Source organism: Apodemus sylvaticus, chromosome 10, assembly GCF_947179515.1.
Source record: "Apodemus sylvaticus chromosome 10, mApoSyl1.1, whole genome shotgun sequence".
Lineage (NCBI taxonomy): Eukaryota > Metazoa > Chordata > Mammalia > Rodentia > Muridae > Apodemus > Apodemus sylvaticus.
Genome location: NC_067481.1, coordinates 16,840,458 through 16,858,612, shown reverse-complemented (window position 1 = coordinate 16,858,612; position 18,155 = coordinate 16,840,458). Strand labels below are relative to the sequence as shown.

The 18,155-nt window shown below is 39.6% G+C and overlaps 1 protein-coding gene across 1 annotated transcript in view; it reads left to right on the top strand.

Annotated features, from left to right (window-relative positions):
* The window catches only part of Map3k3 (mitogen-activated protein kinase kinase kinase 3), a 72,127-nt gene that overhangs the window by 23,678 nt on the left and 30,294 nt on the right, over window positions 1–18,155 (top strand). Inside the window, exons 3-6 of the mRNA XM_052196750.1 lie at window positions 3,784–3,824; window positions 7,193–7,292; window positions 9,588–9,701; window positions 16,774–16,894. Of these exons, the coding sequence (XP_052052710.1) occupies window positions 3,784–3,824; window positions 7,193–7,292; window positions 9,588–9,701; window positions 16,774–16,894 (376 nt within the window). The remainder of the gene's footprint in view (window positions 1–3,783; window positions 3,825–7,192; window positions 7,293–9,587; window positions 9,702–16,773; window positions 16,895–18,155) is intronic.

Below are 18,155 nucleotides of genomic sequence, written 5' to 3'. Positions count from 1 at the left end.
TAGGTTATGTGTACTGAGATCAGAGGGCAACTTTTGAAAGTTGGTTCTTTTCCTTCACCATTTGGGTCTTGGGATGGACTCAGGTTTGGCTGCAGGCATCTTTATCAGCTGAAGCATCTCACTAGTCCCTGAGTCATCTATCTGGCTCTGGTATTCTTTTATTCTAGTTTAGTGATTCTTAAGATATGGCCTAGAGACCCCGTAGAACACTTCTTTGGTCCTTTGAAAGACACTGGGAGAATATATGGAGTTAAAACTGTTTTCATAATAATATTGTGATGTTATGTCCTGTTTACCTTGTCCTCATAAGCATGTATAGGGATTTTCTAGAGGCTTCATGATGTAGGTTATTACAATAGATTGAAAAGATTGAAAGCAGAAACAGGCATGAAAATCCTGCATTGAAGAGCATTCACTATTTTTGAAATATTAATATTTTACATTAAAAGTAAGTACATAATGATCTTAATTACTATTATTAAACAAAGTATAAGATTTTACATATATGAAATCTTTTTGAGAATGGCAATAACTTTTAAGGTATGTATTAGAACCAGTATTCCATTTCAAGGATTGGAAAGGAATTCTAGCTTTATAATCTCCTGGGAAAAGGAATCCTTACAAACTCCCTTTTCTGCTGTGTCGTTCACTTCTGTGTGTTCCTCATCTTTAGATGCCTAAAGCTCTCTTTCTTCCTAGCTACAGTCTATTAACTTGTCTTTTTCAGAATAATTTTCATTAATTGATTGTGAACTGTTTTTCTCTTTCGTCCGTTATTTACTGATTTCTTGACAATATTACTTTCAAAACCCTGTGCTTGTTTTTTTTTCTTCTCTGATATCTCTTTCCTTTTTCTGTCATTTTCAGATTTCCTCAAGATATTTGCAACTAACTGGGACTACATAAGCCTATACCACTGCATCCAGTTTACTTTTTTTTTTTTTTTTAAGATTTATGTATTGTATTTATGAATACACTGTAGCTGTCTTCAGACACACCAGAAGAGGGCATCAGATCCCATTACAGATGGTTGTGAGCCACAATGTGGTTGCTGGGATTTGAACTCAGGACTTCTGGAAGAGCAGTCAGTGCTCTTAATTGCTGAGCCATCTCTCCAGCCCCCAGTTTTATTTCTGACATTTTATTTCTGACATTTACACTCGGTTTTGCTCTTATTTTCATCCATCCATTTTAACAAATGTTACTAACCACCCATATGTCATTCCTTTGTTTAGCACAGGGGGACAGAAACTAGATAAGCAATCCTTGCCTTTCCAACATTCATAAGCTATCTGGATAGTCACATTGGATTAATTAAGTAGGAACAATATCTGAAGGTTATTTGTCTAGTTTCCTAGTTTACTGGGGTAATTTTGGGAGGATTATGGGAAATGTATGATAGAACTAACAGCAGCAGCTATAGAAGCAAAAACCATTTATTACATGTTTACTTCATGTCAAATATTTTCCTAATATTATCTCATTTAGCTCTCATTGCAACTCTGCAAGGTATATTTAGCCCCATTCTGCAGTTGTAAACACTGAGGCATAGAAATGATAAACGATGTTATATTATCTGTAACTAGAAAGATACACGGCAGGATTTCATGTTTTGTTTAGCTGAATCAATCAACCAAAAGGAAATAGTATTTTAGTATGTATGTATGTATGTATGTATGTATGTATGTATGTATGTATGTATGAGTATGTGGATATGCCTGAAGTTAGAGGCATGTTACAAGCAGTTGTGAGCTACCTCCTGTGAGTGCTGGTAATTGAACATTAGTCATTTTCAGGAACAGTACATGTTCTTAATCACTGAACTGTCTCTGCAACCCCAAGAAGTAAAGGTATAATGGCCAGGTGACAATAGGTAGAGAAATTCAGTTAGTTGTAGAAATAGTGAATGTGTAAAACTAGAAAGCTATTGTATCAGGGCAGAGCAACCAACCAGGAGTAGCCACTTAGGAATTTTGTTAAAGTGTTTAGAAGCTGGAGAGATAGTTCAGCAGTTGAGAGCACTTGCTGTTATTTCAGAGGACCTGACTTTGATTCTCAACACCCATATCAGGCAGTTCACAACCACCTGTAACTTGAGCTGCAGGAGGATCCAGTGTCCCTGGCTTCCAAATATACTCACACCCATGTGCACATACCACATACAGATATGCACACAAAGTCATAATTAAAAATAAAAAAATAAATAAATCTTAAAGAGTGAGTTTTGAGGGACTGGAGATGACTCAGCGGTTAGGAACACCAACTGCTCTTCCAGAGGTCCTGAATTCAATTTCCAGCAACCACATGGTGGCTCACAACCATCTGTAATGGGATCTGACGCCCTCTTCTGGTGTGTCTGAAGAGAGCACTGGTGCACTCGTATACATAAAATAAATAAATACATCTTTTTAAAAAAAAGAGTGGGTTTTGTTGTCTCTGAATTGAATTGTTGTAACACATTAGAATTTAAAGAATGTAACACAATAGAGAATACTGGTCTTTAGCCCCGAGAGGGGGATGTGGAAGTGGTCCACCCCTAACTGGGAAGTTGTTTGCAGCTGATACCCGTTGGCAAAGTGAAATCAATTTCTTTCCATTGGCTGCCCCTAGCTATATCAACCTCACTCCAGGGCAGGCCCCATGCCTATCACAAAATGAACTCTTTTCTTGTTTGTTTTATTTCATTTTGTTTTGGCATTTTTGTTTGTTTTGATTTTTTTGTTGTTGTTGTTGATGCCTTAATGTTCTCTTGCTGTGAAGAGACATGCATATCCAAGGCAACTCTTATAGAGAAGCAATTGCTGGGTGGTGGTAGCACATGTTTTAATCCCAGCACTTGGGAGGTAGAGGAAGGCAGATCTCTGAGTCAAGATAATCCTGGTCTAAGAATTGAGTTTTAGGATAGCAAGGGCTACACAGAGAAACCCTATCTCGAAAAATAATAACAAAACAAAACAAAAATGTTTTTGAATGAATAAAGCATTTAATTGGGGGCTTACTTAATAGTTTCAGAGGGTTAGTCCATGATCATCAATGGTGGCAGGCAGACAGGCATGCTAGAGCAGTAGCTGAGAGTGATAGCCTCGTTCTTAGGCAGAAATCAGAGGGGCATGGGAAGAGATTGGGCCTGACATGGCCATTTGAAATCTCAAAACCCAGCCCCCAGTGATACACCTCCTTCAGCAAGGCCATACCTCCTAACCATCCCTAAATAGTTCTACTAACTAGCATTTAAGCATATTAGTCTGTGGAAGCTATTCAGGTTTAAACCACCACAGTGGTTCTGTTTGTTTTTGAAAGAATGAGAAAAACAAAAAGTTGGTTGGGTGGGGGAAGTTCTGGGATGAATTGGAGGAGGGGAAAACATGATCAAAATATATTGTATGAGAAATTTTTGAAGGAGCTGGGTAGTGGTGGTGCACATCTTTAATCCTAGCACTTGGGAGGCAGAGGTAGGTGGATTTCTGAGTTTGAGGCCAGCCTAGTCTACAGAGTGAGTTCCAGGACAGCTAGGGCTACACAGAGAAACCCTGTCTTGAACACCCCCCCCCCAAAAAAAAGACAGAAAATTTTTTGAAGGAAAAAAAGGGGAAGATTAAAAGCAGAATTTTCAAGTTTGAAGGAAAGAGTGGTCTTTCTGAAGAGAGAGTTTCTGGAGAAACTGGAACAGGAGCTATTAGGTGTTTTATTAATGGTAATATTTCCCCATTGCCTAAAGGGCTATCCATGACTTATCGGAAACTTCAGAGAACTCTCTAACCTATTTGTTACTCCTTTTGGCAGAGTGACGTCAGAATCAAGTTTGAACACAATGGGGAGAGACGGTAAGTTGCCTTCTGTGTTAATGTATGCTGAAGTCCTGGGAAAACACTGAGCTCAGAAAACTACCTCTAGTAATATTATGACTTCCTTTCTCTTTGTAAAGTGCCAGGTGGAAATTCTCAGTAAAAAAAATGTGATTCTCCTTAACTCTCTGCTTATCGGGAGCATTTAGGGCCCTGTGTTGTGGGTGTGGCCTCTGTTCTCCTAAAGGTGCTCTCAGTGTCGCCCTCCCATGCCTCTTCTCCTTCCCTTTGTGTGTTTCCTTAGTTACTTGTCTGCTGTTGTAATAAAACACTATGATGGAGGGCGTTATAAAAGTTTCAGAAGATTTGAGTCCATGACAGGGAAGCAAAGGCATGGCTAGAGCAGTCACTGAGAGCTCACATCATGACTCAGAAGCAGGAGGGAGAGAGTAACTTGAAATGGTGGGAGTCTTTTAAAACCTCAGAGCCCACCCTCAGTGACACAGCTCCTCCAACAAGGCCACACCTCCTAATTTTCCCATACAATTCTACCAGTGAGGATCCAGTATTCAAACCTGAGCCTGGAGGAGACATTCTCATTTGGACCACCCCAGAGGGGTGAAGAGCATTCCCACAAGGTCAGAGCCCTGCTGTAGGTGCCTCAGTACCTCTTCTCCTTTTCTTTATTCTAAGTTTTCTGCAGCTGAATCCACTTTGAAGTCAGCTCCAAAGGAGATGGATAGTTGCGGCTCTCCCTCAAAATGACCCATTCTCAGAGAAATGTACAAGGTTGGAAGAGCTTTCTAGTGAAAGTACTGTGGAAATGGTAATTCTGCAGAGCCAGGGTCCTGCTGCTGTTTTGAGGTCTGGGGCTATTCTAAACCTAGAGGAGGGAAGAACAGAGCTGTCCCCCAGTTCATATCCTGTGTCCCGACAGTAGCAGGAAGTTAAGCTGCCACTTCATCATTGGCACTTTTTAGTTTCTGGCCTGACAGTTTTTGAAGAATGAAAAAAAGTTAGAGCACCAGAGGCTTTTCAGAAGTAGATATGGAATCAAAAGCTCAATTGTGTTAGAGCTTAATTATGCAGTTACGGTCTCCTGAATTCCCTGTTCCCAAGGTGGTATGCAGTTTCAGTGCATAGACTTAAACTGTGAGTGAACGTGTTTGATTTCACAGAAGCTGCCAGAGAGAAACCACAAGTATTTAAGGTAGTCAGGCAGGAATGGCTTTCTGAAGTCTAAGCCGCAGAATGTTGCTATCAAGGTTTTGAAAATCTACCTTTTTTTCCCTCTCCAAGTTATTTTCAGGAACCATGGGAGTTTGCAGTTTGTGTACTGTGTGTAAAATTGAAGGCTTGAGGGAGTTAGTAGTACCAAAGAGCCAAACTTAAGCTGTTCTGTACCAGGTATCTCTGGTTTCATGTATTTTGTTTCTTATGGTTTTGTAAAGAGAGTCATTGTAGACTTTGTTTAGTGTTAATATTTTTTCTTTTTTTTTTTTTAATCTTATATGTGGCCATGTTTTACCTGCATGTATGTGTGTGCATCACCTGTGTACCAGGTGCTTAAGGAGGCCAGAAGAGAGCATTGGATTCCCTGGAACTGGAACTAGGATGTTAGCCACTATGTGGGTGCTGGGACACAAACTCTAGGGCTTCTGGAAGAAGAGCTGGGGCTCTTAAATATTGAACTGTCTCTTATAAATGAAGGCCTGTGCCGAATTGGAATTTACAGAAAAAGTGAAAGAAGTCATGAGTCGTACACTTGCAGGCACTCGCATTCACAGATTTCCATTTTAGACGTGGAGGACTTTATCCTGTAAGAGGGCGGAGAGGATGACTGGCTCCCTCTGAAAAAACTTAGTAGTAAGACAGAGTTCAGCATTCTTAAGATCTTTTGGTCAGTACAATGGCAGCAGCTTGGTTCTTTACTAGCTCTGGAAAGCCGCAGTTTCTGATCATAACCAGACTTTGAAGCAGTTTAGGGTGACTGACTGTCTCACAGCCAGACTTGATGCCAAAAAACTTATCTCTGAGCTTGGTTCCTTTCCAAATCTGTGGGAGGGACATTCTCTTATACTGAGGCTTGAGAGATAGTCTTTTTCTTACTGATTTTTCCCTTCAATTCTTTCTTTCCTTTTATCCAAGGAAATGGGAGTTGACATAATTTTTCACTGTATAACCCAGGCAGACATTGAACCATCTTTGTATTCCAGGCCAACCTAGGACTTGGGATCCTCCTGCCTCTGCCTCTTTCCTTCCTCCAAGTTCCCCAAGACAGGGTTTCTCTGTGTAGCTGTGGCTGTCCTGGAACTCACTCCGTAGACCAGGCTAACCTTGAACTCACAGAGATCTGTCTGCCTCTGCCTCCCAAGTGCTGGGGTTGAAGGGATGTGCCGTTACTACCCAGCTTAAAGTCCTTGAAACTGGACTTAAAGACAGTTGTGACGTTCCTTGTGCTCTTAACCACTGAGCCAACACATGCGTCACCAATCCCAACTTTAAATTTCTTTAAATTAAATTATATTTTGTTTTATTTTTATTTCTATGGATGTTTTGCCTACATGTATACCACTGTGTGCCTCATGCATTAGAAATCAAACCTGGTTCCTCTGGAAGAATAGGTAGTGCTCTTAACTACAGAGCTGTCTCTCTAGCCCTCTACATCTTCTAATTTTTTAAAATGTAATTTTATTTATTTTTATCAATCCCAGCCTTTATTGATTTTCTTGAATTTTTTGGTTTAATTTCATTGATGATTTATTTTGTTATTAGAAGGTTTGTGGTTTTGAGACAGGGTCAAACTGAACTTTTACATTTCACCATTCAGTGCTGTCTGGCCTCTGTAGACCAGGCTGCTTCCAGATTTACAGAGATCTGCCTGCTACTGACTTCCATATGCTGGGATGAAAGGGATGCACCACCGTTTTGGGCAAGAGTTTAAATTTTTTTATCAAGGCAACTGCTTTATCACTTAGCTTTACTTCCAGTCCAAGAAGGCAAATTTGACAGCAAAATTATTTCCTGTGGTTAGTTCTGTGAATATGTATGCCCCCATAGATTTATGTATTTGAATGTTTGATTTCTGATTGGGCTGTTTGGGAAGACTTTTGTTGGAGGTACAGGTTGGAGGAGGTGTGCCACTGGGCGTGGGTTTGAGGTTTCCAAAGCCCATGCCAGGCCCAGTGTCCATCTGCTGCTTGTGGATGAGGTCCAGCACCACACCTGTCTGCTCCCTCACCACCATGATGGTCTTAGACTCATCCTCTGAAACTGTAAGCAAGACTCCAATTTAATGTTTTCTTTTGTAAGTTGCTTGGTTGTGGTATCTCTTGACAGCAATAGAACAGTAACTAAGTTTCTAAATTTTAAATATATGGATAACTAGCATTCTTGTTCCCTTTTAGAATTATAGCATTCAGCCGGCCTGTGAGATATGAAGATGTGGAGCACAAGGTGACAACAGTCTTTGGGCAGCCACTTGATTTGCATTATATGAATAATGAGGTAAGAACGATGGATGGGAAGGGCCAAGGACAGCCTTGTGCATTTTCCTACCTTTTACTGAAAATTTGTTAGTTTGTTTCTTTAATATCATCTGAAGGTTTTCTGTTTCTGGAGCCTCTTATTAATTGCAAAACTTGGGATTTTTATTTATGGTATGAGAGATTATTTAGCTACATTCATCCTCCTTATTCAGTAACAAGTGGACTAGATATCCCATGGCCATTACCAGAGCCAAGGCTTTTTTTTATTTGTTTGTTTCTTTATATTTTTGTAATAGGTTTTTGTTTATGTTGTTTTCCTCACACAGCCTTAACAAAAGTGGAAATTTTAGCAGGGGCTGGGCTGGTGTAAAGAACTAAAGGATAGATCGTCTATTACAGTCATAAAGGGTTGATTCTTCTTTTAGAGTTTAATTCTGATTGTAGCTTGTTTCAAAAATTAGCATCTAAACTGGGCGGTAGTGGCACATGCCCTTAATCCTAGTACTTGGGAGGCAGAGACAGGCAGATATCTGAGTTTGAGGTCAGCCTGGTCTATGGTGAGTTCCAGGACAGAGAAACCCTGCCTCGAAAAAACAAACAAACAAGTTAACATCTAATACATTGATTAATTATTTCATTCCTTTCTCTAACAGTCATTTATTTCTGTTCACCTAGGAAAAAAATTTTTTTTGAAGATTATTTTTCTAGCTCTTAAGAAAGGCTGCAGTTGGTTTAGGCTAGTGGTTTCTGTTACTCTGAAAGGCAATGTATTAATGCTTATGTAATAGAAAACATGTATGTTAAAGGGAAAGTGTTGGGGACAGTTGATGTGAGTCTTCCATCCAAGTGCTTCACCACTGAACCACATCCTTAACTTCTTACTGTGTAGTTTTATATTTGATAACAAATTAGGAAATGTCTCTACAGTCCCTAAATTGGTGGTTGCTGAGATGTGTGTATATATGTGTTACAGGTTTATTTTAAGACAGTCTCAATATGAAGCCCAAGCTCTCTTTGTACTCGTTTAAAAAATAAAGAATTGCCGGGCAGTGGTGGCACACGCCTTTAATCCCAGCACTTGGGAGACAGAGGCAGGCGGATTTCTGAGTTTGAGGCCAGTCTGGTCTACAAAGTGAGTTCCAGGACAGCTAGGGCTACACAGAGAAACCCTGTCTCGAAAAACCTAAATAAATAAATGAATAAATGAATAAATAAATAAATAAGCAAGCAAGCAAGCAAATAAGCAAATAAGTAAATAAATAAGTAAATAATAAAAATAATTAAAATAATTAAAGAATTTAATCAATATAGAGGTGGCTCAGCAGATAAGAGAACTCGCTTTTGAAGAAGACTCAGGTTTGGTTCCCAGCTCCCATATCAAGTAGCTCATAATGACCTAAAACTCCATTTCTAAAGGATACAGTGTACTCTCTGGTTTCTACAGACATCTGCATGCAAGTGGTATACATACATACATACATACACACACCCATACCCGTACCCATACCCGTGCCTATGCACACACATTCAGGCCCACACATAAACTTTTTTTTTTTAAATATTTATTTTTATTTATACAAGTACACTGTAGCTGTCTTCAGACACACCAGAAGAAGGTATCAGATCTCATTATAGATGGTTGTGAGCCATCATGTGGTTGCTGGGAATTGAACTCAGGACCTCTGGAAGAGCAGTCAGTGCTCCTAACCTCTGAGCCATCTCTCCAGCCCCCCACACATAAACTTTTAAAACAAAGAGGTTTGGCATGGTAGTGCATGGCTTTAATCCCAGCACTCAGGAGGCAGAGGTAGAAAGCTCTCTGTGAGTTCAAGGCCAACCTGGTCTACAAAGTGAGTTTCAAGACAACCAGGCTACATAGACCCTGTCTCAAACAGAAAAAACAAACAAACAAACAAAAAAAAAAAACCAAGACATACATACATATAATTCCATTTATATTAAAAGTTTAGAAAAGACAAATCTATAGAGATAGAAAATGCGCTGCTGGCTACCTGGCATTGGTAGTGGGAATGGGGGACAGACTATAAATGGTCATAAGACATATATCTGTACAGTGATAGCACTGTTGTAAGATTGAGAGGGACTGATGAATGCACGACTCTAAATCTCTTTAGGAATTACTTCACATTGAGAGGAAACAAAACCTTTATAATTTCAGCTAGATCTCTTAAGATCCCAATGTAGCCAGTGAGATTGTTTCTCTCTTAAACATATTTTAGCTTTTGTTTTTGCAGACTAAAGCATTGAAATGGATTTGTATTTTGTATGATTTTTCTGTGTCCTTTTGTTGTAGCTATCCATCCTGTTGAAAAACCAAGATGATCTTGATAAAGCAATTGACATTTTGGATAGAAGCTCAAGTATGAAAAGCCTTAGGATACTACTGTTATCCCAAGACAGAAACCATGTAAGTAGACTCTGTCAAGACAGAGTTTATATTTCTTCATCTTGCCTTGCTTATTTGATAGAATAGTGTGTTTCTTAGCCAAAGTAAGAGTGTGACATATAGTCCAGCCCCATCAGGAACCAGCAAGTTTTCTACATTTGATTTCATTGGGAGCCAGATTGTTAGCATCAGTTACAATAAAGATTATTTGACTAACAGTAATGGGGGTTGGGGGAATATTTCATGATAAAGGAGAAAACATTTTACACACACACACACACACAGAATCCTTCTATTAGATTTTTGACCTTAATAAGAGATATTTATGTAGCATAGGAGTTACCAGAAGCTATCAGATATTTGAGACTCGTATGCTTTTTGAAACCAACTTCCTCAACTCCAAGGCCTTGCCTTGCCTTGCCTTGCCTTGCCTTGCCTTGCCGACACATTATGAGAAATAGATTTTCACTTCTGTTCACTGGGGGAAAATGGCTGTAGAGTACCAGCTTAAACTGGTAACTTAAACTGGTAACTTCTGTTCACTGGGGGAAAATGGCTGCTTTACCAAATGTCTGGGAATTATCTCTTACATAATTTCCTGCACTGAATGGTCCCTCTGGATATACATTCTGTGATTGCATTCTGTGTGTACATTGTATGCTTGCAATCCTGACCTGTTGGCCATCACTGTAGATGCATGTTCCTGAAGGTTTCTTGGCACTCTTCCCATTTCTTACACTTGAGGACAGGGACCTGAGGATCGTCAGTGTGGGTGTGTGCGATGGGACCTGTGGACAGAAAACACCACAGTAATTTAGGTGTGGACATAGAACACCACAATAGTTTAGTTTAGATGGACATAGAACACCACAGTAGTTTAGGTAGACTAGCCCTTATGCTGCCTGTTTATTTAATTTGTTTTGTTTTTTGAGATAGAAAGAGGGAGGGACAGACACAGAGACAGACAGATGGACAGACTAACACTGGGCCTAGCATAGGCTTTTGAAACCTCAACACCCATACATAGTGACACATTTTCTCTAGGAAGGCCACACCTCTTAATCCTAATTCTCAACCAGCCTCATTCCTTGGTGACTAAGCATTCAAAGATAGGAGCCTGTGGAGGCCATTTTCATTCAATTCCCCACAATGCCATCTGCCCCTGCTTATAGCTTCCCATTCTCATCTTTTCACATTCTTTAGCTTACTGTAATTTTCTTATCTGCAGTCAGTCCATATACTCTTCTGGGTTGTTTGTTTGTTTGTTTGTTTGTTTGTTTGTTTAGCAGCCAGTTTGATTTTATCTGCTACAGTGTATCAGCATTGTTGGTTATTATTTTATTTCTTCAGTTTGGATGTGGTTTTCATACTAGTTCATATTTCGGTTAGTAATTGTCTTCTCGTTGCATATTTGTAAATTATATCACACAGTACTATAAAGTCTCTAAGAATAGGAGCTGTATTATTGTTTTGAGACACTCTCTCATCCTTTCTCTAAATAATACACAAAGAGTGTTTTTGAAACTCTGTCTTAGTTAGGATTTCCAATTCTGCAATAAACCCTGTGTCCAAAGCACAAGGTAGAGAGGAAAGGCTTTGCTTACACTTCCATTTCACTGTTCATCATCAGAGGAAGTCAAGTTAGGAACTCACACAGGGAAGGAACCTGGAGGCAGGAGCTGATGCAGAGTCCATGGAAGGATGCTGCTTACTGGCTTTCTCCCCACAACTTACCCAGCCTGCATTCTTATAGAACCCACGACCACCAGTCCAAGGATAGCACCAACCACAATAAATTAGGCCCTCCCTCATTAATCACTAATTAAGAAAATGCCTTATGGGACCAGGCATAGTGGCTCATGACTTTGATCCCAGCACTGGGGGTGGCAAGGTGGGGGTGGGGGTTGAGGCAGATGAATCTGTGAGAGTTCAAGGCTATCCCCTTGGTCTACAAAGGGAATCCAGGACAGCCAGGGCTCTGTTATACAGAGAAACCCTGTCATGAAATACCTGAGAGAGAGAGAGAGAGAGAGAGAGAGAGAGAGAGAGAGAGAGAGAGAGAGAATGCCTTACAGCTGAATCTTATGGAGGCATTTTCTTAATTGAGGTTCCCTCCATTCAGATGACTCTTGTGTTGATGTAAGATCAGCCAGCACAAATTCTTAGCAAAAGTTGATCATTTTAACAAACCTCCCTTTCTTATAAAAGAGGCTGCATTGTCAATTTAGTAGAATTACTGCCTGAGAACTAACACCTCTGACTGATTGTGATGCCTGTACTCCCCTGATCCCGATGAGAAGTTAAAGATGGCTAGTAGTTATTTACATCCATATCCCAGTTGCCAAGAGGTACACAGACACATATACACAGATATAGCTGTGGTACAGAATTATTTAAAAGATGACTGACCATCTGAGTTCTGACACTCATGGTCTTGCATAGGACAAATGCTATATAAATGTCTCAGGTCTATAATTTAAAGCAGTGATTCTCAACGTGTAGGTCACAACTCCTTTAGGAGTCAAACAACTCTTTTTCAAGGGTCACCTAAGACTACTGGAAAACACAGATGTTTACATTATGATTCATAACAGTAGCAATGAAAGTAATTTTGTGGTTGGAGGGATCACCACAACATGAGAAACTGTATTAAGGTGTCAAAACATTAGGAAAGTTGAGAACCACTGATTTAAAGTTGCACATTTTAAAAAGCAAAGCAGTTGTACATAGTCCTTGCCATAATACATTTTTTGGTTTATTTCTGCACATACCTATTGAATTTCTAACTTATGTGTACATACTTTATATAAATGTTTTCAGTGCTATTTCTGCAAGTCTCTTAAGTTACGCTTTTACTTAATATTGTCATGAACATTATGCCGGTATTTAGTCTTCATAATTATAATTTACAATGACACATAATTTTCTTGACAAGATATATCATAGTTACATAAATTTTTTGGTGAGTTACTATTGGCAAATGCTGCTTCTATTTTTAGCATTAATACTTACATTTAACAAAACAGTGGAAGTTAGGTATGGTGGGGAATGCCTTTAACCACAACACTTGGGAGGCAGAGGCAGGCAGATTTTTATGATTTGAGGGCCACCAGCAGTGAGACCCTTTCTCAAAAGCAATAATAATAATAATAGTAATAGTAATAATAGAAATAAAGATGGGTGACAAGTCTCTCAGTAGGTAAAGACTCTTGCTACAAGCCTAACAATCTGAGTTCTATTCTCAGGACCCACATAGTGTAATAATAATAATAATAATAACAACAACAACAATAGAAATAAAGATGGGATGACAAGTCTATCAGTAGGTAAAGACTCTTGCTACAAGCCTAACAATCTGAGTTCTATTCTCAGGACCCACATAGTGTAGTAATAATAATAATAATAATAATAATATATATAGTGTAATAATAATATATAGTGTAATAATAATAATAATAATAAAAACAACAATAGAAATAAAGATGGGATGACAAGTCTCTCAGTAGGTAAAGACTCTTGCTACAAGCCTAACAATCTGAGCTCTATTCTGAGGACCCACATAGTGGAAAGAAAAGCAGCTACCAGAAGTTGTCTTCGTATACATGCATACATGCTCTGGCATATATGTCACACATACATGTACACACAGAATAAAATTTAAAAATAAAAAAAGGTCAGCCAGATTGCAAGCTGGTAAAACTACTCTGGAAATCAGTTTGGCGGTTCCTCAGAAAATTGGACATAGTACTACCTGAGGACCCAGCTATACCACTCCTGGGCATATATATATACCCAGAAGATGCTCCAACATGTAATAAGGACACATGCTCCACTATGTTCATAGTAGCCTTATTTATAATAACCAGAATCTGGAAAGAACCCAAATGTCCCTCAACAGAGGAATGGATACAGAAAATGTGGTACATTTACACAAGAGTACTACTCAGCTATTAAAAACAATGAATTCATGAAATCCTAAGGCAATTGGATGGAGCTAGAAAATATCCTGAGTGAGAGAACCCAATCACAAAAGAACACACATAGTACACACTCACCAATAAGTGGATATTAGCCCAAAAGCTCAGAATACCCAAGATACAACTCACAGACCACATGAAGCTCAAGAAAAAGGAAGAGCAAAGTGTGGAAACTTTGGTCTTTATTGGAAAGTGGATCAAAATACCCATGGCTCACAACCAACCAATAGAATGAGCATAGGGTCCCCAATGGAGCAGCTAGAGAAAGGACCCAAGGAGCTGAAGAGGTTTGCAGCCCTGCAGGAGAAATAATAATATGAACCAACCAGTACCCCCAGAGCTCCCAGGGACTAAACCACCAACCAAAGAGTACACATGGAGGGACCCATGCTCCAGCTACATATGTAGCAGAAGATGACCATTTCAGATATCATTGAGAGGAGAGACCATTGGTGGTGTGAAGGCTCAATTACCCAGAATAGAGGAATGCAAGTCAGGAAATTGGGGGAAGGGGAATGAGCAGGGGGACGGGGATGGGAGAGGGGATTTTTAGAGGAGTGATGCGGAAAGGGGATACGATTTGAAATGTAAATAAAGCAAATGTCTAGTTTAAAAAAAGGCCAGCCAGGGCAACATGATGAGACTCTGCCTCCAATAAATAAATAAATAAATAAATAAATAAATAAATAGAAATAAAAATGAGATGACTTAGGAAGTCAGGCACTTATCTGCCAACTTTCATGACCTGAGTTCCATCTCTGGAGCCTACATGGTGGAAGGAGAGAACTGACTCTCATAAGCTATCCTCTGAGCTCTATACATGCACAGATAGAAATAAATAAATACATAAATAGTTATTTTTAAGTAAGCAATTGTTTTAAAAGGTGGAGATAAAGGAAATATACCCATCATTAATTCATGTCATTTACATGTATGTACACATGCACATGAAATACCATTTTTGTCCTTTTAATGTCTAATTTTTCATTATTTATTTTTTAATTTGAAAAGTGAAATAGGGCTGGGGTTGGTGATATACACCTTTAATCACAGCACTCAGGAGACAGAAGAAGCAGGACTATCTCTCTGGTAGCTCAGAGTTAGCCTGGTCTACATAGTAAGTTCCAGAACAAGTAACTAGAGCTATATATATAGTAGAGAGACCCTGTCTCAAAAAAGAAAGAAAAGAAGATTGAAATATAAAATATAAAGTAGATAGACTGTGGTTGGAGCCAGATCAGTGGAAGAATGCTTGCCTAATAAGTGCAAAGCCCTAGTCCTGCATTTAATCCGCATCCGTGAAAACACAAAAGAAAAAATGAACACTTATAAACTATAAGCCCATAGTTTTCAGTTGTTATGTTCAGTCAATGTAAAGTTACTCTGCCAAATTGCTGTGAAGTGTTTCCAGAATTACTGTGCATTACTGGTTGCCAGTGTGCTGCTAGTTCATAGACTGGCACCAGAGATCACACTGAAGTGTACTGTTCAGCATGCTGTATCTTTGGTCTTCATTTCCTGTCACTCATAAATGTTGATCCTTTTATTTCTATTCTGTGAATCTCCATTTTCTGCAGATGCCTCATCCAGCCTTTGTTAGTGTGTATTTAAATAATTGTTTGTTTTGAGGCAGTCTCTAGCCCAAGCTTATTTTGAATTCACCATTTAGCTAAGGATGAACTAGTACTTCTTGATCCGCCTTCCTCCACCTCCACCTCCAGAGTGCTGGAGTTATAGGTATGCATCACCATGGCTAGTTTTACTCAGTGCTGGAGACTAAGCCCAATTATGTATTGGTGTTTTGCCTGCACTGCATGTGTGCCTGATGTTCATAGAGGCCAGAAAAGGGTGTTGGATCCTCTGGAATTGAAGTTATATATAGTTGTGAGCGGTCATATTGGTGCTGGGAATCAAACCTAAGTTCCCTGGAAGAGCAGCTAGTGTTTTTCTGAACTCTCTCTCCAGCCCCTCCTACCCCCCAGTTTATAGATTTTTAACACTGAAGGTTAGAGTATATGTTCTTTGATACATTTTAAATCCATGCTGCCAAGATTGAGTCAATCCCCACTATGTGAAAGGTTTTGTGTCTAAGCAGAGGATCTTGCATACTCATCATCATATAGCTCTTTCCCTAACTGCAGGGCTGTGGGGCCCCTCCTTGCCCTTTTCCCCCAGTATGTGTGGTTTGGGCTGTTTTTTCCTTTCTGACTCTCAGCAGAGAGCTATTGCACATCGGAGGCTTCAGCAAGAACATTCACTTCCCCTTGGTTCTGACTTCCTGTTAAAGCAAGACGGTTTGTCAAGACAACCCTACATGTGATAAAGTCTGGCATGGGAAGGCTGAAGAAGGCTGCTTGGCAGCTGAACTTGCCCCTGGAAGCGGGAAGCCTTTTTCCTGAAGGACAGGATATAGACATTGTTTATGTGGTACTTTTCTCCCCTGTTGGGAGGTAGAAGAGATACAGAGAAGCAAGCAAAAAACTTTAGCCCAAACTTTAGCTCCTATTTTTACTCTTGATAATGCTCCTTTTTTTTTTTTTTTTAAATTATGTCCTGGTATTACTTGTTCATCCTCAATACTCAGTTTTAAGTTTTTGCAGTGTTTTAATTTCTTGCCTGGTGTCTTGACTAAGCTAGCACAATTAATGATGAATGCAGGAGGCCAGAGAGGGTGTTGAGTTCCCTGGAACTGGAGTTAGATAGTGTTGAACTGCCACATAGGTAGGGAGCTAAACCTGGGTCCTCTGTAAAAGCAGCAGGTGCTCTTAACTGATGAGCTGCCTCTTCATCCTCTTGATAAATAATTTTATGAGAAAGTATTTACAGTTCTTTCCTGTTTGGTAGATTATTACATGGGTGCCTGATTTCTGTATCTGGGTCATCACCCCTTGAATTGGGGCAGCAGATTTTAGTGCTTATATATCACTAAAGCTGTGAAAATACATAAAGGATAGTGAGTTGCCAAGACAGATGAGGATTGAGATTTGTGAAAAACCTGGTAGCTCATGTAGTAAAAGGTGCCTGAGGAGTGTGAGGAGTCCTAAGGAAAGATAAAGATCTTTCATAGACCTGATTACTTAAAAATGTAGCTCACACTTTTGCCTCCTCTCTTACAGACTAGTTCTTCTCCCCACTCTGGAGTGTCCAGGCAGGTCCGGATCAAGCCTTCCCAATCTGCAGGGGATATAAATACCATCTACCAAGCTCCTGAGCCTAGAAGCAGGCACCTATCTGTCAGTAAGTTTCTTCTTCACTGTCCTTGTAAATTTGATGTGTTCATAATTAAAATGTTCAACTATTAAACAATCATCAAATGCTCATTGACTATCACTATGCAAAGTAGTGCTCGTATGTTTTTATTTGGGGTAGAGGGGACATGAAATGACCCAGACTCTTGAGGATCTTAGAATATAATAAAAGGATGGCATGATTAAATTTGTTTTAAATGTCCTTGAAAAAGCGATCTCAGACATTTGTTTGAAGACTTACAAGGGACCTGTCAAGTTAGAGGTCAGGTCTGCATACTAGTTTTGAACACAGACTTCTTGCTTATTCCTGAGAAATCTTTGTACTACATGGAAGATGCTGACCAGTCAGCTTAGTTATCCTGGAAACTCAGAGCATTAACAGAGTATATATAACTGGGTAGAACAGAAGTTACACAGTTGCTGCTAGACCTCCCAAGGAAAGAATTCCAAATCAGACTTCTGCATTATATAACAGATAACACAGTGTTCCTCTGGATATTTCTCAAGGTCTCTCTTAGTTAGGGTTACACAATGATCAAAAGTTGAGGAGGAGAGGATTTTTCTTAACTTTTTAAATCATAGTTGGTCACTGAAGGCAGTCATGGCAGGAACTCAAACAGGGCAAGAACCTGGAAGCAGGGACTGATGCAGAAGCTGTAGAAAAGTGCTGCTCTCTTACTGTACTCTGGACCACCAGGCCACCCACAATGGGCTGGCCCTCCCGTAGCTTGCCTTCAGCCCCGTCTTAATGGAGGCATTTTCTCAGTTGAGGTTTCCTCCTCTCAGGTGACTCTTAGCTTGTGTCAAGTTAACATAAAACTAGCCAGCAAAGGATTTGAGGAAAAGCCCATTTTTGAACTGTAGTATTTTTGTCAAAATAGAAATCTGAAGACTGGAGAGATGGCTCAGTGGCTTAGAGGAGGACCAAAGTTCAGTTCCTGGCACCCATGGCAAGTGGCTCTAAACTGCCTATCACTCCAGCTCCAGGGGATCCAATACTCTTTGCAGGCTTTGGTGGTCATCTACACTCACATGTACACCTATATGTAAATATATATAAACAAGTCTTTTTAAAAATCTAAAAGAGCTGGGCAGTGACTTTGGAGGCAGAGGCAGGCAGAATTCTGAGTTTGAGGTTTTTTGTTTGTTTGTTTTGGGTTTGTTTTGTTTTGTTTTTTTTTTTGTTTTGTTTTTTGTTTTGTTTTAGTTTGGTGTTTTTCGGGACAGGGTTTCTCTGTGTAGCCCTGGCT